Raw genomic sequence first — 19,919 nt, 5'->3', positions numbered from 1 at the left:
TACTAGACAGATCCAAGAGACTCTGGGGACCTGCCTCCAAGACCAAGATGTTCTTTCTAGAAAAAGTCACCGTGGCCTGGTCTGTTTGCCATTGAAGCCAGTTTGCTATCCTGATTGTAAGAAATTAGAACAGTGTTGGTGCCTCAGAAAGGGCTACCATGAGAGGTGGCCAGGAGGGGGCTTGCCCAAGGCTTTATTCAAGTAGGACACCTTGAGTTGGATGATACTAAATCCGCCAAGCAGAGCCTCCCTCTTGGGCAGCATAAAGCCCTGGTGTATTCATAACCTTGTAGGGGGCGGAGAGCAATGGGCTGGGCCCATTGAGGATGGGGAGATAGGGCAAGGGGGACCATGAGCTTTAAGAGTCTTTCCCTTCCCATTCTATTTCTTTTATTTTTTAAAGTAATCTCTACACCCAACGTGGGGCTCAGACTCACAACCCCAAGATCAAGAATTGCATGCTCCACTGACTGAGCCAGCCAGGCACCATCTGGTTCTATTTCTTTCTTTCTTTCTTTCTTTCTTTCTTTCTTTCTTTCTTTCTTTCTTACTTTCTTTCTTTCTTTTTTTCTTTTTCTTTTTCTTTTCTTTCTTTTTCTTTTTTCTTTCTTTCTTTCTTTCTTTCTTTCTTTCTTTCTTTCTTTCTTTCTTTCTTTCTTTCTTTCTTTCTTAATTTTTAAATGTTTGCTTGTTTTTGAGAGACAGAGAGAGAGAGAAAGAGAAAGTGGGAGTGGGGGAGGGGCAGAAGATCCAAAGCGGGCTCTGCTCTGACAGCAGTGAACCCAACATGGGGTTCAAATTCATGAACCATGAGATCATGACCTAAGCTGAAGTCGGACACCCAACTGACTGAGCCACCCAGGTGCCCCTGGTTCTATTTCTAATACCCCCTCAAGTCCCATCTAATACCCCCTTAACTCCTCCAGAGCCCCTGTTGTCTCCGCTAGACTGCACTGCCCTGGGTGGAAGAGAAGTTTAAAAAGACCAAATGAGAGGAATTCACTTAAAAGTTAAAGCAGAGGGGCGCCTGGGTGGCTCAGTCGGTTGAGCATCTGACTCTTGATTTTGGCTCAGGTCGCAATCTCACGGTTCATGGGTTCAGGCCCCACTGACAGTGCAGAGCCTGCTTGAGATTCTGTCTCTCCCTTCTCTCTGCCCTTCCCCTGCTCTCTCACTCAACATAAATAAGTAAACACTTTTTATAAAGTTAAAGGAGAAGTTTTAAAATTAAATTTAAACAACTTCTTATATCTATCAGTAAATTGAGACCATAGACTGGGAAACCAATAATCTTGGACATCTTTGTTATTTCTTTTACTTTTGCTGGATCAAAATTATTTATAAGGCCACTGCTTTAACCACTGAGCTATGGAGCCCGTTTTGGATGAAAATTATTATTTTTTTTAATTTTAAGTTTTTATTTTAATTCCATTTAGTTAGCATACAATGCAATATTAGTTTCAGGTGTACAGTATAATGATTCAACACTTCCGTAAGTCACTTGGTGCTCATCACAAGTGGCCTCCTTAATCTCCATCACCTGTTTCACCCATCCCCCCCCCCCCCATCTGCCCTCTGGTAACCGTCATTCTCTATAGTTAAAGAGTCTGTTTCTTGGTTTGTCTCTTTTTTTCTCTTTGTTCCTTTGTTTTGTTTCTTAAATTCCACATATGAGTGAGATGGTATGCTATTTGTCTTTCTCTGACTGACTTATTTTGCCTAACATATTCTCTAGTTTCATCCACATCATTGCAAATGGATCAAAATTATTTTTAAAACTTTGGGGGGGGGTGTGTGCCTGGGTAACTTGGTCGGTTAAGCATCAACTCTTGATGTCTGCTCAGGTCATGATCTCAGGGTTCATGAGATTGAGCCCCGCATGGGGCTCTGAGCTAACAGTGAAGAGCCTGCTTGGGTTTCTCTCTCTCCTCTCTCTCTGCTCCTCTCCCACTCTCTCTCTTTCTTAAAATAAATAAACTTGAAAAATGTTTTATAGGTGCTGCCAATCTTCCCTCTATGGAGACTATGTCCATTTATACTCCTACCAACAACATGAGAGTGCCTGTTTTTGCACACCCCTGCCAACACAATGTTATCAAACTTGTTAGTATTTGTTAATTTGGTAATTAAACAAACAGTATCTCATTTAGTTTGGATTTATATTTCTCTATGAATGAAATTAAGCATCTTCTCATATGTTTGTTTTTAAAGTAATCTTTACACCCAACATGGGGCTTGAACTCATGATCCAGAGATCAAGAGTTGTACACTCTACCACCTGAGCCAGCCAGGCGCCCCCTAGCATCTTTTCATATGTTTCAGAGGCCTTTCTTTCTCTATTGATTTCCTTTGCCCATTTTCCTAACAGGTTGTTGACATTTTACTCACTGATTTATAGGTGTTCTTTATTTATTAAGGAAACTAGTTCTCTGATTATGCCACACCTTTTTTCACATGGTTGACTTAAAGTGTTTTATGGTTTTTGCCCCAGGAAGAAAATTTTAAGATGTATACATAGTAAGATTTTTCATTTTTTATCTGATAGACTCTAAGTTTTGTATATGCTGCATGAAAACTAGAAAGCTTTGTGTATACAATACATTTTGGTCTATCCACTTTATATAAAAATCTTTCCCCATGTGTTTCTTCTAGTTCTTTAAAAAATTTTTTTTAAGTTTATTCATTTTTGAGAGAGAGAGAGAGAGAGAGAGAGAGAGACAGAGTGTGAGTGGAGGAGGGGCAGAGGGAGAGGGAGACAAAGAATCCAAAGCAGGCTCTGAGCTGTCAGCACAGAGCCTGACACAGGCCTAAAACCCATGAACCTCGAGATCATGACCTGAGCCAAAGAAGTCGGACCCTTAACCGACTGAGTCACCCAGGTGTCCCAAGTTCTTTTTTTTTTTAAACATTGTATAAATATATCAAGTATATCCATTGTCCTGTTGATGAACACTATTTCGTTTCCAAGTTTTTGTTATTGCTGCAGTGAAAATGCATAGGAGTCTGTATAATTTAGAGGGTCTCACTTTAGGGTGTGTGTCAGGTTGGCTTCTCCAGTAAATACATTTGGAGGTTTACTTGCAGGACACTCACTAGGGAGTGCTCTTTGGTACAACAGCTGTAAGGAATTGGAAAGAAGCAGGATGGTATGGAGAGAAGTTAAACTGCATTGCAGTTACAACAGAAGCCTCAACTCTGGAGCTGGGGTGATTCTTCAGGCTGTCCCAAACTAGTTCAGGGTAGGCACGCCTGGGTGGCTCAGTTGGTTAAGCGTCCAACTTCGGCTCAGGTCATGATCTCGCTGTTCCTGAGTTCAAGCCCCACGTCGGGCTCTGCCCCACTGACAGCTCGGAGCCTGGGGTCTGTTTCAGATTCTGTCTCCTTCTTTCTCTCTGCCCCTCCCCTGCTTGTACTCTCTCTCTCTCTCTCTCTCTCTCTCAAAAATAAACATACATTAAAAAAAATTAAAAACGAAACTAGTTCAGGGTAGCTTGGCTTCATAGCCCAGTGTTAGCTATAGGCTACCCCTGGGGGTGTGCTTATCCTGGGCAAGGCAACTCCTTTGAGCAAGAGCACCTTCCTGAGAGGAAGTCAGCTGTGAGCCCAGCGGCCATGGAAACTAGTGCCTGGGTTCTGGGCGGTAGAACCTCTTGGAAGCTCCACAGCCTCCATAGGCACAGTCACATTTTCGCTTTTTTTTTTTTTTTTTTTTAGACAGAGAGGGAGACAGAGAGGGGGACAGAGGATCCAAAGCAGGATCCAGGCTCCAAACTGTCAGCACAGAGCCCAACACCAGGCTCAAACCCATGAACCAGGAGACCATGACCTAAGCCGAAGTCAGACGCTCAACTGACTGAGCTCTTCAGGCACCCCTAGATTTTCTAGGTTTTGCCAACTGGTTTTTCAAGTGGATTATACCAATTTCTATTCCCTTCTCAGCATATAAGAATTTGTACTGCTATTCTTTCTGTCGACATTTTCTATGTTGGTCTTCCATACTATTTTCTGGGATATTTCCATAGATCCTTCTGGAGGTGCAAAAATGATCTCTTTGATGGTGTCTAACCTGTTTTGTTTTGTTTAACTCTTTTTTTTCCCCTTTTTTTCCCCCTGGAAGTTCCAGGTATTTCTTTTAAAATGTTTCTTTTTGGGGGGCTTAGTTGGTTAAGCGTCTGACTTTAGCTCAGGTCATGATCTCGCAGTTCATGAATTCAAGCTCCACATCAGGCTCTCTGCTGTCAGCAGAGCCCCCTTCAGATCCTCTGTCTTCCTCTTTCTCTGTCCCTCCCCCACTCTCACTCACTCACTCTCTGAAAAATAAATAAACATTAAAAAAAAAGGTTCCTTTTCTTGGGGGTGTCTGGGTGACTCAGTTGGTTGAGTGTCCTTGATTTCTGCTCAGGTCATGATCCCAGGTTGTGGGATGGAGCCCCACGTTGGGCTCTGTGTTGAGTGTGGAGCCTACTTGGGATTCTCTCTCTCCCTAATAAATAAAAATAAAATAAATACAATGTTCATTTCTTTCTTAGAAAACAAACTGCTCCTTATAGTGTTGATTTTTTTCTTTGTATTTTTTTTTATTTTTAATTTTTTAATTTTTTTTTAACGTTTATTTATTTTTGAGACAGAGAGAGACAGAGCATGAACAGGGAAGGGGCAGAGAGAGAGGGAGACACAGAATCTGAAACAGGCTCCAGGTTCTGAGCTGTCAGCACAGAGCCCGACACGGGGCTCGAACTCACAGACCGTGAGATCATGACCTGAGCCGAAGTCGGACGCTTAACCGACTGAGCCACCCAGGCGCCCCGTTTCTTTGTATTTTTTAAAAATATAAAAGTTATTTGTGATTTTACTTTTTTATGTAATCTCTACTCCCAGTGTAGGGCTCAAACTCATGACCTTGAGATCAAGAGTTGCATGCTCTCCTGACAGAGCCAGGCAGGCGCCTTTATTTATTTACTTACTTACTTTTTTTTTTTTTTAATTTATTTTTGAGACAGAGAGAGACAGAGCATGAGCAGGGGAGGGGTAGAGAGAGGGGGAGACACAGAATCTGAAGCGGGCTCCAGGCTCTAAGCTGTCAGCACAGAGCCCAATGCGGGGCTCGAACTCACAGAGTGTGAGATCATGACCTGAGCTGAAGTCGGACACTCAACCAACTGAGCCACCCAGGCGCCCCTATTTATTTCTTATAATGTATTCAAGTTATATTTTTGGATGTCCTGGGGGTTCTAATTTCACTGGTTGTTATGGCTACGTATTTTCATGCAGGATTATTTTCTTCATTTTTATAATTTTGTGGGAATTCTCAACTGCCAGTATGTGTCCTCCAGAAAGGTTTTGCATGTTTCTTCCAGGCTCCCCAGGGATATTACCAGCCTGATTTCTTCCTTCCTTCCTTCCTTCCTCCTTTCCTTCCTTCCTTCTTCCTTCCTTCCTTCCTCCCCTCCCTCTTCCTCCCTCCCTCCCTCTTCCTTCCTCCCTCCCTTCCTTCCTTCCTTCCTTCCTCCTTCTCCTTTCCTCCTTTCCTTCCTTCCTTCCTTATAAGCTCCATACCCAATGTGGGCTTAAATTCAGACCCTGAGATTAAGAGTCGCATGCTCCACTGAGCAGCCAGGCACCCCTCTCTTTGTATTTTTTCTCTCTCTCTTCCTTCCCTCCTTCGTATTTATTTATTTTGAGAGAGAGAGAGAAGGGGAGGGGCAGAGAGAGGGAGAGAGAGAATCCCAAGCAGGCTCCACACTGTCAGTGCAAGAGCCCCTAACATGGGGCTTGATCCCAGGAACCATGAGATCATGACCGCAGCCAAAATCAAGAGCTTAGTTGGCTGAGCCACCCAAAGCACCCCTTTCTTTCTTTCTTTTTCAAAAAAATAATTTCAGAAGTTTTAAAGAACTATCACAACGATAGTATCTTCTAATTCTCTTAAGGTTGCTTTCTTCTCTTTTAGTCTAAATATTTGATTCACTTATTGTCCTGAGCATCATTAAAAGGAGACTGAGTGACTATTGCTCCCTAAGTTTTGCTCACAGGTAAAAAGCAGATGGCCTAAGGCCCTGGAACAGTATGCCTCATTCTAGCTGAGTGACCCCAGCCACACTTGCTAATCTCTCATTGTGCCTCACCTGCAAAATGGGCAGGTGATAGTATTTACCTTAGGGTAGTGGTGAGAATTAAGAGGTGAAATATATAGAATGCCTGGCTCAAAATAGGTGCTTAATAAAGAATATCACTTAGTGATAGCAATAATAAGGTGCCAGAGCGAAGAGATGCTATCTCTTTACAGCACCAGAAGCCAGGTAACAATAGAAAGCTGGTGGGGTGCCTGGTTGGCTCAGTTGGTAGAACATGGGACTCTTGATCTCGGTGTTCTAAGTTTGAGACCCACTGGGTGTCAAGATTACATTAAAAATAAAATCTTACAAAAATAAAGAAAACTGGTACTGAGACTTACCTTCTCCTCCCTGAACTGAGTGTTATTTAGTTTTTTGGTATCCTCTGTCCTTACCTCTTTAGCCCTGGGAAGAGGACTGGCCTTTAACAGCTGAGCTAGTCTTCAACTATTTTTCTACCGCCTAGTGTATGGGAAAGGAGAGGGAAGTGAGAAAAAGAAACCAAGCAGATCAGCAAGCAAGGCTATCAATTTCAGAGATGCCCCTGTTCCAAGCATTCCTCTTCCTGCTCCTCACTTCCTCCTGTTCCCCTGAGACTGTCACTCTCCTGGCTGAGATGAACCTCATGGGACTTGACAGTTCAGATCACTCTGGCCAGTAACAGAGAAAACCAGGAGACAAGTGTCACACTTAACCGTCATCATAAGCTTGAGCCTCCTGGGGCCGCTCCCCTCCAGCGGGTGTCTGCACTTTGTGCTAGTTAATCGCTGGCTCCGGGCTCCTGGTTTCTACAGTGTCGGTGGAGGTTCGAGAGATGCTGGCCACCAGATGATACCATTTCCCACACGGCCCCGGGGGTGAGAGTGTCTGCCCCGCTACTGATGTCTGGATGACCTCCGCTCTCCCCCTTTTGATCTTTCAGTCCTTCCAATGCTTTTGTAACAACTTCCTGTAGTAAATTCCCCGTTTTGAAATTCTTAGGGGTGTCTGCTTTCCTGGCTAGATAAGCACCGAGCTGGCCTCACGGCGGCCCAGCCCACTGGCTGCTGAGGGCTGGGCGCTCCTGGGGCCTCTGTGAAGATGGCACCTCTGCAAGCAGAGGAGAAAACTGGGGTGTCGGCTGAGGAAAGTCATGGTCGCTTGCGTGGGTGGTCAAAACTGGACAGCAAACGACAGGTTTTTGGCTTTGCATTTCCACACACCACTCAAGGCCCTTCTGAGACCCTCCCAGGCCCTCCTCACACCACCCTGGTTTGTACCGTGACACCAAGGGGGTGTGTGTGTCCTTTCTGCCGCCTCCCGCCTCCCCACCCCACGCTGGTACCCCTGATGTTCCTTGCAGGACGGGGATGGCATCTTCTCGCTCCTCCGCCCCCGCTCACTGACGGATGGTGGGCAGGGCGGGGGATGGGGAAAGATGGGCAGCTCTCACAAGCCAGAATCAACTCTCCTGGCCTGTACCCCAAAGTCTCACTTGCCCAGCCAAGTTTCCCACTTCGTGCGCTGGACATGGAGGAGGGGGAGGGGTCTGGTCAGCCGCCTGGGAAAAACACGTAAATAACTGAGCCTAAATCAACTCTTAAATATTTAATTCCCATTTATTTAAAGTTCTGTCAGTCTGTGTACACTATTTATATTAAAAACACAGGAAGCTGGGGCTCCTAGCAAAAATATACATTTCGATTTTGGAGATTGTTCAGACACTGAGAAGAGCTATATCCTCAGCACCAGACCTGGGTGGGGGGTGGGGGCCGGGGGTCAGGCACAGCGTCTCTCCCTTTACAGCGCTGGCTCAAAGGGAGCACCCCAACCCCAATCCTTGGTCAGCCGAGGGTGGGGGTGGGAGAGGGAAGTATCTTGTCAGTAGAGAATGAGCTCAGGGCATGGAAGGCAGGGGCAGATGGACGGGACCCAGGAAGCCTGGGCTCTGGCCTCAGGCCTTCCCCAACCTTTCTCATAGACCCTCACCAAGTCCCTCGCCCTTCCAGGCCAGTCTCTTTCCTGGAGAAGCAGCCTGGGTGGGCTCTCGGCCTTCCTGCTCAGACACAGCATCCAAGCTGGGCTTCAGCCCCTCTTCCCAGGCTTAGTGCTTCACGTGGGAGGAGCGGGACTGGGCCTGGCAAGGTCTCTGGTCACCAGAAACTGCACAGGGTCAGTGACCAGCCGGGCCAAACACGGGAAGGGGAAGGCGGCAGAACTGTTGGGACGAATGGACATCACACTGAGCAGTCACACATGAGCAGGTGCTGGGCTGGCTCAGCTGACCCCTGGCCACCAAGGGATCTGGCCCAGCTCTGCCCATCCGCCTGTAGGCCCCTCTAGCCCATCTGTCTCAGGGAAGGGAGGGCAGGGTAAAGGGTGTAGAACCAGGTAAAGTGAGTCAGTGCTTGTGTGTATGGAGTGGCAGCTCCAGGGAGTGTGTGTGGGGGGGCGTGGGCTTCAGCTGGGCTCCTGGATGCATCTGAGGCCGGGTCCTGGCACTGAGTGGAGAAACAGGAGTCATGGTCAGTGGCTGCTGCAGAGTGGGAGTAGGGGGGTGGGTGCCGATGACACCAAGGCCTGGGGTCAGAATTAAGTACACCGCCTGCTGCCTTCCCTGCCAACCTCTGCCTCCCTCGAGGCTTGCTCCTCTTCAGTGGGGGTCCCACCTGGAGGGACGCCCACCTCCTTCCAGGCTGGGGGTGTCCCCCAGCGGCCAGCGCAGGGGACCATCAGTGACACTGACCTGGAAGACTGGTGAAAAGAAGAACAGAGAGGGCATTGGTATCAGTGGGGCTGGGACGTGCTGCTGGAGAGGGGTTGGCTGGGTAGGGGAGGGTGGTGATAGTCTGGGGGAGTGACTCGGTGACTCGGGCTGTTGCTGCAGTCAGCCCAGGCCCTGCGTGGCTTCCCCAGGAAGCCTGGCCCAGAGAACTTAGTGTTTCTTTGGATGGCCCAAATCCTTTGCTGTGAAGACAGGAGAAGTGAGGCCCCTACCCCTGCAGGTGACTGTTGGTACAGAGGGCAGGCCCATTCCTCCTGCTCCTTGGGGGACAGGGGACGGGGCGGACAAAGGCAGAGGACCCGTTCCATGCTGCTGGTGAAGTAACACAAACTGTCTCACAAAAGGAGGGACAGACACAGGGATGGGGAGAGAGAAGGGGAGGGAGGGAGTGAGGAAGAGGCAAACCTACAGAGAGAAAGGAAGAGAGGGAGCGCAAGGAAATTAGAGAAGAAAGAGGGACTGAGACCGAGCACGAGGAAGAAGGGAGCGCAGGGAGCAGAGCAGGGGCGAGAGACCGCGTGTCTGAGCACAGGATGGGATTCCACGGCTCCGGGTGCGGCTCCGGGTGCGGTGTGGTGCCAAGCGGCGCCGGCGCTCAGGGCTGCTCTCCGGAAAAGTCCCGTGGGTGGTGCCTATCCCTGCTCTGTCCGCCTGCCCCTGGAGGCCCCAGGCGCACCCCCTCAGTACATGTCCTTGTAGATCTCCTGGAGCAGCGGGTGCAGTGAGGTCTCCGTCTCGGTCTTCTTGATGCGCTGCATCATCTGGGCGTGCTCGGTGACCAGCTGCCGCAGGTCGGCCATCTTCTGCAGCAGCTTGGGGAAGAGGTACTGGGCGTAGGGGTGGTTGGCCTGCAGGTGGAACTCGAGGGCACGCAGGATGGTGTCCTGGATGGCCTCCACCTGGGGAACGTTTATGAGGCCTGGCCGGTCTGTGGGGACACAGGGCAGAGGTGTGGGAGGGGGCAGGCATGCATGGGGACATAACGGGGTCAGAGGAGCTCCCTTACCTCTACCCTACCCTGTGTGGGTGACTCGGCCCGGGGGACAGCAGACCTATTGCTGTGATGGACCCAAGCCCTGGCCTGTCGGTGACTGCCCCACTGAGTATTCTAGTGTCTCCACCCCGGGTCCTGGCCCATCTCCTTTGCTTTTTTGTTTTTTCTTCTGAAAAAGGCAGTATCCTATCAGGGTTAAGAGACTCGCTGCCTGGATTCAACTCCCATCGCTACCACAGACTAGCGATGAGGCTATGGGCAGGCCACTCAGCCTCTCTGACTTCAGTTTCCTCACCTGTAAAATGGGGTAACAGAAGCACCTTCTGCACAGGGTTGTTGTGAGGATCAAATGAGTTATACTCTAGGAAACAGAACAGTACCTGGCATGAAGTAAGTTCTGTGGCACTGTTAGCATGAGTACTGTATCTATTGTATTGGAATCTGAAAAACGCAGGCCAAGGATGGAAAATTTCTCTACCATCAGAAATAATCCCCATTAAGGGGCACCTGGGTGGCCCAGTCGGTTAAGCGTCTAACTCTTGATTTTGGCTCAGGTCACGATCTCATGGTTCGTGAGTTCGAGCCTCGCATCGGGCTCCACACTGACAGCACCGAGCCTGCTTGGGGTTCTCTCTCTCCCTCTCTCTCTGCCCCGACCTGCTCGTTCTCTTTCTCTCTCTCAAAGTAAATACATAAACTTCAAAAAAAAAAAAAAAAGGAAATAATTCCCATTAACATATTGGCACATTCCTTTTCAGTCTTTTTTCTGTCTCCTCTCCATCTATAAGACAGAGCCGGTCCTCCACGTACAGTTAGTGCCTCGTGTGTTCCACTGCCATCATCACATGGACACTTCCCCATGCTGCTCCAGCTTAGGCTTGGCGCCCTGCAGTGAGGGCCCAACCCCCAGAAGGGCTGGGTGTGTGGGGCAGGCCTACCTGCCCCACCCTCACTTACCTCCACAAAGAATGATGGCCGCAATGAAGAGAGCCAGGTCACTGTCATCAAGTTCCAGGGCATTGAACTTGACAGCAAACTCAAACTTGGGCTCGATGATGTCACTGAAGGGCTTTCGGAGGCTTCGCAGGAACTCACGGGTGACAAAACCAGTGCCGTTGGCCACCAGCAACCCGTCCTTGTTGACAATGGAGGCCAGCATGGCAAAGATGGCCTCATGCACACCATACTTGAGAAGTGTCACCTGGTCGTTGAGGAAGAGGTTGCTGAAGCTGGGTATGCTCTTGGCGAACTCGGTGAGCTCACGCACAGTCTCTACTGTGGTGCACTGGCAGCGGTAGAAGACATGCACGCTGATCTCCTTGTAGGGTGGCAGGCCGTTCACCAGCTGCTTCCACACCAGGCCCTTCTCTGCTTGCCACAATGTCTCGATGTCGTGGATCACAAAGGGCTGAAAACCAGGCCCCGTTAGAGGCCAGGCCTTGGGGGACCCCCGCCCATATGCTCCCCAGACCCCCTGCCTGTACCATGAAGTTAGGGGAGGGAGGAGGCCCGGTTCTCCCAGAAGTCAGGCAGGTGGCAGCAGGGCCCAGAGCCTGGGACCGCCAGGCCGAGCAGTGACACTCACCGCCGTGTGACTGGCCTTGCCGGTGAGGATGCCGCGGGCCTTCTTTTTGGTCATGTTGAAGTTTTTCAGGTAGGCGTTGTAGATGTGCTTGGAGAAGGCCTTCAGGTCGGCCACCTGCGGGTTGTGCTGATTCCCCTCGCTTGCTGTCAGCCCTGCCACCAGCTTCCTCTTCTCGGCCTCTGGCATCCGGCCAAAGCGAATGGCTGTATTGTGGGGTGGGGGTGAGGGAGAGGTCATCGAGGAGCCCAGGCAGGGGCTAGCACCTCTGACCTCCTTGTCCCACTACAGCTACGTGGGTCAAAATGGAAACATACTTTTTGACCTCAGGACCCTCAGAAGCTCTAGAGCCACAACGTTGGACATGTTGGGGAACTCCTCCGGAATGTAAGCTCCGAGGGGACAGGGATTCTGTCTTGTTCACAGTGCCCGGCACACAAGGGCTCTAACTCATGGAGTTGACTGAGCCACTGTGGCTGGAAGGTGGTGCAGTGTGACAGGTAGGAAGACGGTCTCTGGTGTCAAAGGCCTGTACTCGAGTTCCAGCTTGGCAGCTTACTAGCCATGTGACTTAAGGCAGGCTATTTCACCTTTATTCATAAGAAAAATGGGCCAATACTTCAACCTCACTGGATTGTCAAAACAGTCGTGAGACTGACGTGCTGCCCGCTGTGCTAAGAAGGCAGCTTCAAAACAATTAAATAAGAATGTTCACACGGTAAGCACTCAAAAACTAGTCATTAGTGATGGAACAGGATACAAATCTGGCTTCTCTAAAAGAAAAGGTGAGAAGAATGGAGTTGGCCCTGGGATCTCCTAAGAAATCCCCTCAGCCCACCCAAGCAATGGAGCCCAGGCATTTACAGACTGAGGGGAGGGATCAAACCCCAGACGTGCCAGGCCCCAGCACCTAGGAAATGTTTCAGATGGAGGGCTTGGGTCCTGCCACCATCTAAAATGTAAGAGAGGGTAGCTGTGGGTGAAGACCTTTAAACAAGAAGGCTCCCCCTTGTCCCCTGGGGGTGGGTGACCCAGATAGGCAAAGAGGGGGCAGGTGGGCTGCAAAATCCTACTGTATGGGGTCTGAAGACAAGACTGAGGGAGGCCTGGCGTGCAGGGCAGGCTCTGACTCCCAGGAGTGGCCGGCCTCCAGGAAATTCCTGCCTGGCTTCTGGCAGCTGACACATATGGTCACTTGCTGGCTCCTGCCCGCCTTCGATAACCAAGAAGGGCTGAGGTGATCCCAGGCTTTGGCAGTGGCTTTTCACACTCTGTCAGGCCATCTGAGACAGGCTTGAGGTTCTAGGAGTGATGTTTCCAACACTACTGGAGCTGGGGTCGGTTCCCAGTTCCCTTCTGGGCCACAGAGGCTAAGCCTCAGGTACTGAGAGGTGGTGACTGCCCGGGACCCGGGACCCGGGACCCGAGACCCATGTGGGCGCTGAGCAGCCTGGGGAAGGCAGGTCTTAGGCCGGCTGGTACTGTGACACGTGTGCAGTGCCTGCTGCGTGCCAGGCACTGCTCTGAGGGCACTCCCTTTCTGGGCTCCCGGGAGCCTGGTTCCAGGCTGTGTGGAGGGAGCCAGCACCCCCTGTGCCTTGCCCGGGTCGGCTCTCACCATTATGCGACATGCCCAGGGCCACACATTTCTGGAAGCGACAGTACTGGCACTTGTTGCGGTTCTTCTTCTGGATCTTGCAGATCCGCTCACACTTCTCATATTCCAGCTTCATGCGGATCGTCCGACGGAAGAAGCCCTGAGGGACGGTGAGGAGGTGAGGAGAAGCCATGAGAAAGGGAGAAAGTTTGGAATCCTGCTCTGCCCAATGGGTTACGTCAGGGGCCCCAGTTACGTGTAAGGATGTAAAAATCCCTGAGCTCTGGAAGTAATGCGGGGAAATTTTTTTGGAGGGGAGAGGGAGAAGGAAAATAAATAACTCGAAAACTTTTGAAATATATATTTATATATCTTAATTATTTATTACAAATTTTTTTAAATGCTTATTTTTGAGAGAGGGAGAGAGACACACACACAGAGAAGGAGAGCAGGGGAGGGGCAGAGAGTAAGGCAGAGAGAGAGAGAGAGAGAGAGAGAGAGAGAGAGAGAGAGAGAGAATCCCAAGCAAACTTCAGGACATTCCTTATTTATTTTACATGCTTCTTTGTTAGTTTGGTAACATAAAATTGTATCCTGGATAACCTGATTTATTCATAAATGTATCTGGTTCTGTGTATTTTCCAGGCAGTGGTTTAATAAAATGATATGTGAGGGTTGCCTGGGTGGCTCAGTCAGTGGAGCATCTGACTCTTAATTTCGGCTCAGGTTATGATCTCATGGTTCGTGAGTTCGAGCCCCGAGTCAGGCTCTGTGCTGACAGTGCCGAGCCTGCTTGGGATTCTCTCTCTTCCTCTTTCTCTCTCTGCCACTCCCCTGCTGGTGCTCACTTGCTCTCGTTCTCTCTCTCAAAATAAATAAATAAACTTAAAAACATATATGTGACATTTTGATGGGTGTGCAGTTGGGAGGACAATCCCAAAGCACGACTGGAAAAAGAAATGTCAAAGAACCCCTTTCAGGCCTTGACATGCTGGAAGCTCTGATGTCAGGAGATGGTTCAGCCCAAGACCCTCATTTTGTCCTGCTGGTCTTCTACAGCTGCGTCCCCAGGGGTGCCAGCAGCCAGACAGCCCATGTGAGCGGCTGGGGTGGCGCCCAGCAGGGCAGGCCTGACGAGGGACCAGCAGGACCCAGAGTGGAGGCCTGGAATGGGCCCAAGGGCCTGGCTGCCTCCCAGGTGGGAATTCCACTGGGGGCACTGTCAGGGCCCGGCCTCTCTGGCAGCTCAACTCACCATGTAATCACAGCCCCGACTGCCAGCCCCCACTCGCCATGGCCCCTACCTTGCACCCCTCACATGCGTGAACACCGTAGTGGAAGCCTGATGCCTTGTCCCCGCACACACGGCACTCCATGTTGAGGCTGCCACACGAGGTCCCGTCACAGCCCATCTGCAACTGGTCCAGCAGCGAGGGTGGTGAGGAGCTCTGGGAGAGGTCTGCAGACACACAACATAGGGGTGGCTTCACACGCTGCCAGGACTGGGGCCAGGGGAGGTGGACAGAGCCTGTGGGGGCAGAGCAGGCGGTGGGAAGAGCCCATGTTTCTGAATCACACAGCCCTCAGCTCAGACACTTGAAGGCTATGTGCCTCAAGGAGTCAACCTCTCTGAGGATTGCTTTCTTCATCTAGAACGTGGGGCTTCTCTAGGAGGATGGCAAAAAGTTTCCAAAGCATTTCCCCAGATCTGACATACAGCAGGCGTTTGGGAAATGGCAGCTCTACTCTCCAGGGTAAGTCAGAGCATTCCTGGGCGGAGCTCACCGCTGGGGAGGAGAGAGAGGGTGTGTGCATGTGTGTTGGGAGAAGCGACTATGTTTTGGGAAGAAAGGAGCAAGAGGGAGGAAGCAGACAGAATTTTTTTAGACCATCCTTGGGAAGTAGCTCTCTTAGCTTAAGAGGCTCCACTGTGTGGGCCACGTGGGGTTGTGTGAAATGTGTTTTGTGGACACTGAATTAGTGCAGACCCCTGCAGAGCTGCCCTTCACCCCCCTCTGCTGGGAAATGTGATTCCTGCGTGGACTCTGGAGATGCTGTAAAGGATCACTCAAGAAGCTCAGATTCATTCTCACAAAACTTCTTGTTCAAGTACAAAGAATGCAGGTATCAGTCATGTTGACTGGGAAGCATACTGAACTTCCCCAAGTTTTTTTCTATTAAATGTACAAGATGTTCGAACCAGGCGTTGTGAGTGTAAGCACGGAAAGCACTCGGCCGTGGCAATGACTTCAGGGTGTATGTGCTGCCAGATGACTTAGTAAGAATTTCCGGGAGTCCCTTCTGAATCTCTCCCTTGGGCACTCAGAAACGAACCCTTCCCGGGGAAAAGGGACGTGCCCCGAGCCCCAGTCTCCCAGCCCAGGGCCAGCTGCATGGCTCCACGTGCCATCTGGCCTGCCAATCTGCTCTATTCTCTGCTCTCTTTCCTGATGACCAAGCAACCTCATCGGCGGCACAGGCCAAATCCCCAGACCGCAGAAGCAGTGGCTCAGAGCAGGATGGTACCTTAGGGAGACTCAGACCATGGAGATGAGCCCAGATTTAACATTTCCCAGGCTGCTGTTCCTACCTCTACGTAATACAGATTTAGGCCACTCCACAACATATCTTGATTTCCCTCCCATGGAGTAACCCACCCTCCCAGACCAAGGTGCACTCCACTCTTCCCACACCTTCCTCAGCTCTCCCTCGGGTCCTAGGAGTGACAGCAGGAGAGCCTTCAGCTAGACCCCATCTCGGCCACAGGGAGGGGCACACAAGCACCAGACCAGACCCCAGCAGGGAGGACCGAGCGGCCTGCTGCGATCCTGGGCTGGTGACACAAGGGCAGGGATGACACAAGTCCCTGGTTCCTAAAATGGCTTGTCCTGTCCCAGAGACTTAGCTCCTAACCTTCTGTCATTCCACGGGGTGGAAGCACCCACCTCAGCCCACAGATGGGGGCGAGTGGGCTCCCTTCCTCTCCTGGGCACAGGGCTGTAGGGGAGCCTCCAGCCGTGGAGGGCAAAGCCACTTTGGTTTTCTTCCTGGCCTTTTGTCACCACACGACAGACTACGTGTGTTTACTCAGTGTTGGGCGCCCTCCACCAGAACATAAGGGCCACGGCACAGGAGCTCTGCCACCAGGGTGCTGCTGGATGGGGAGCCGGCACTCAGTGACTCTGGAATAAGCGGTCCTTAAGGTCCCTGGGCATCCTGAGCTCAGCGCCAACTGGCTGGAGGAGCTGGGCAATATCTGCCACTCCTAGAGGCATTTTAATAGGGCAGGAGAACTCACAGGGCGAATTGTTGGGAGAAAACGAGACCTGCGCAGATGCCAGGCAGAAGGGTTTCCGGCACTTCCTCCTCTGATCTGTGTGGTCTGTACGCGTGCTCACTTTGTGTCACTTCTTGTAAGCAGTGTTGTTTTTGTGGCTGACACGTCTGCCTCCTCTGCTAGACTTGGGACATCTCTAATCACGTTGTCTTTGGGTCTCAAAGCCCACCTCCACCACCGAGTCTTGTCCACAGTAACCAACCTCTTGGGTGGTGCCTTCCTTGTTTTCCCTCGTGACCCTGGAGGCTGGGCAGGTGTCTGGTCATTTGTACTGCAATGCCACCCTCTCTTTTCATTCAACAGACATGTGATGAGCACCAGTTGTGTGCAGGGTGGGATCGGACCCTGCCCTGGACTAGCTCAGGTAAGAATGAGGTAAGAAAACTGGAACACAACATGGCGAGTGGCATCACTGGCCAAGGGGCAGGCAGATGACACAGGACTGTGAAGGAGCCACCACTCAGACATGAGACTGTCAGGGAGATTGCTTCCCTCTGGGCTCAAAGGTGAGAGCTTTGGGGGCGCCTGGGTGGCTCAGTTGGTTAAGAGTCTGACTTCAGCTCAGGTCATGATCTTACAGTTCATGAGTTCAAGCCCTGCATCAAGCTCTCTGCTGTCAGCACAGAGCCCACTTTAGATCCTCTGTTCCTCCCTCTTGCTGCCCCTCCCCTGCTCCTTCTCTCTCCCTCCCTCCCTCCCTCTCAAAATAAATACATAAATTTAAAAAAATAATAATTAAAAAAAAATGAGAGCTTTGGAAGACCTCCAAATAGCTTCCAGATGCTCAGGAACAGCAGGCTTGAGAGTTAAGAATGTGACTCAGGAGCCATGTGGTCTGAGATCAAATTGGTGTCTTGGGCTCAAAATCCAGCTCTGCCTTCTGGGCCTCAGTTTCCTCCTCGGTAAAAGAGAGATGACAGGCATATCTATCTGAGAGTCATGGTGAAAAGTAATGGAACTACCACAGACCAAAGGCCTAGAACTTGGAAGAGGCACGGAACTATCAGTGTTAAGTTAGGAGGATGCCCGTCAGCAAGCTGCAATTCTGCCCTCTCCAAGCTGTGTACCCCACACAGGCAGGGACCTTCCTCTTTCTGGCTGATTGTACCCCTTCACCCACAGCTTCACAGAAATCCAAGGTTGTGGGGGAGGGGAGCGTCTCTGCTTATGAGACCCGGAGAGGCCCCAGGCCAAGACCAAGCGTCTCACTTCCCCTGGCCTGCCACCGGCCCTTGGCCCAGGGGCATCAGGATCACCTGGGAGACGCCAAGCTGCTCAAGCTCTACTAGCCACCAAAACCACCTGAGCTCTGGGTCCTGAGGAGAGACCCTGGGTGTGCATCCCAAGGGAAGTGCTGCAAATGGCGACTGTGGAGAAACAGGCCCAGGGCGGTGTCAGGGCCTGGGAGATGGATGTCCTGCCCCCAGGTGGTGAACAGGCACAGGCTGCAGAACTTGAAAGCAGTCAGCGAGGCTTGGTGGTAGCAGGCTAGTGACACACAGGCACCCGCTGCCCATTTGAGGGGAATAAGAGAACAAAAAAACTGACCCAAGAGGCAGAGGAGATGAGGGGCTAGGGTGGGCAAAAGCATATGCATTCTCCAGGGGGAGGTTTTGTGGCAGCGTGCATGTGTACCAGGGCTACTGAAGTGGTGGTGATTCGGGAGTGGGTTTTCTTTTTCTTTTTTTTTTTTTTTTAATTTTTTTTTTTTACATTTATTTATTTTTGAGACAGAGACAGAGCATGAACAGGGGAGGGGCAGAGAGGGGGGGGGACACAGAATGGGAAGCAGGCTCCAGGCTCTGAGCCATCAGCCCAGAGCCTGACGCGGGGCTCGAACTCACGGACGGCGAGATCGTGACCTGAGCTGAAGTCGGACACTTAACCGACTGAGCCACCCAGGCGCCCCTCGGGAGTGGGTTTTCTAAAGATAAAAGATAAAGAATTTGGTTTCTTCCTGGTTGACCACCTGGCTTAAGGGTTTATCCTTGAATCACCACCCTACCTAAAAGTAATGATGGCAGAATGCTCCGTGTTCTAGGGACCAGGTTCTGAAGGCCCCACAGCCTCACCATGAGCCATAGGGTTCCGAGAGGCCCTCCCATACCAGGAGTCCCAGCCTTGGTGTCCCTCAAGAATGCTGGGTGGAGCCATTAGGGCATGCCATTCCGAGGGCCGCCTGCCTGCACAGCAGGCCACTCTCCCAAGCCAGCGCAGCACAGCCCTCCTCCGGCTCCTCCTCTGTTCTCAGGAAACATACTTGCTCACCTGATGGCCATCATCTGGGCCCTGAGCCCCCGCCTCTGAACTTCCACTCCAGCCGCACCCTGCCTGACCTCCCAAACATCTTCTGAGGGTCTACCTCCACCTCTACCACAGGAGGGGAGGGGGAAAGAACCAGCATTTATCAGCCCCCCACTAAGAGCTTGTTAGTATCATTTCATATCACCTTGGAAGACAGAACTGACCCCATTTAAGATGAGGTTAAGGGATCTGCCCAAGGTCACCTAATACACGGTGGGACCAGGACTTGACTAAACCTGAGTGCCCTGTAAAGACTGTATTTATATGAATAACAGCTCTTTTTTTGGGCACGCCTACTGTGTACCAGGTGCTCTGCTGGATACATTGTACCATTAATCTCATGTGAACCTTAAATAACCCTTCAAGCAGGTCTACTTATCCTTTTATAGGCGAGGAAAGTGAGGTTCAGAAGCTTAAGTAACATGCTGACAGTGGCATTAACCAGATCATTAATTTTACATGTCCTCTTGGCCAGGCCATGATACCCATGGTACCCAGTTTCTGATCAAACACCAGTCTAGATGTTGCTGTGAAAGTATTTTTTAGATGTGATTAAAGTTTTAATTTAATTTTTTTAAGTTTATTTATTTTGACAGAGAGACAGAATGAGTGGGGAGGGGCAGAGAGAGAGAGAGAGAGAGAGAGAGAGAGAGAGAGAGAGAGAGATTCCCAAGCAGGCTCCGAGCTGCCAGCACAGAACCCAAAGTGGGGCTCAAACTCATGAAACTGAGATGATGACCTGAGCCAAAACTGAGTCAAATGACTGAGCCACCCAGGCGCCCTTAGATGTGATTAACATTTAAATCATGACTTTCCATAATGTAAGTAGGCCTCAGCCAATTAGTTGAAGGCCTTATGAAAAAAGACTGGGGCCTCCCTAAGAAAGAAGAAATTCTGCCTCGGGACTGCCTTCAAACCCGAGCTACGGCATTAACTTCCCTGGGTCTCTTGTCTGGTGGCCTGTCCTGCAGATTTTCAACTTGCCAGCCCTCACAATGGTGTGAGCCAGGGGCGCCTGGGTGGCGCAGTCGGTTGAGCGTCCGACTTCAGCCAGGTCACGATCTCGTGGTCCGTGAGTTCGAGCCCCGCGTCGGGCTCTGGGCTGATGGCTCAGAGCCTGGAGCCTGTTTCCGATTCTGTGTCTCCCTCTCTCTCTGCCCCTCCCCCGTTCATGCTCTCTGTCCCAAAAATAAATAAACGTTGAAAAAAAAAAATTAAAAAAAAAAAA

The 19,919-nt window shown here is 50.6% G+C and overlaps 1 protein-coding gene across 8 annotated transcripts in view; it reads right to left on the bottom strand.

Annotated features, from left to right (window-relative positions):
• Positions 1-7,687: 7,687 nt before the first annotated feature.
• Positions 7,688-19,919, bottom strand: part of PPARD (peroxisome proliferator activated receptor delta) — an 83,228-nt gene continuing 70,996 nt past the window's right edge. For 4 of the 8 annotated variants that reach the window (XM_030315323.1, XM_030315322.1, XM_030315325.1 and 1 more), the window contains 5 exons: positions 14,355-14,578; positions 13,072-13,210; positions 11,457-11,659; positions 10,829-11,279; positions 7,688-9,805 (listed from right to left, as the gene is read on the bottom strand). In XM_030315323.1, the coding sequence (XP_030171183.1) occupies positions 9,558-9,805; positions 10,829-11,279; positions 11,457-11,659; positions 13,072-13,210; positions 14,355-14,578 (1,265 nt within the window). In that variant the 3' untranslated portion in view covers positions 7,688-9,557. Of the gene's footprint in view, positions 9,806-10,820; positions 11,280-11,456; positions 11,660-13,071; positions 13,211-14,354; positions 14,579-19,919 lie in introns of those variants that run through there. The other 4 variants (XM_032593146.1, XM_030315326.1, XM_032593147.1 and 1 more) reach the window with 2 other exon arrangements.

Source organism: Lynx canadensis, chromosome B2 (genome assembly GCF_007474595.2).
Source record: "Lynx canadensis isolate LIC74 chromosome B2, mLynCan4.pri.v2, whole genome shotgun sequence".
NCBI classification, from domain to species: Eukaryota; Metazoa; Chordata; class Mammalia; order Carnivora; family Felidae; genus Lynx; species Lynx canadensis.
Note: the sequence above shows the minus strand (reverse complement) of the source record. Positions and strands in the feature narration are given on the sequence as shown.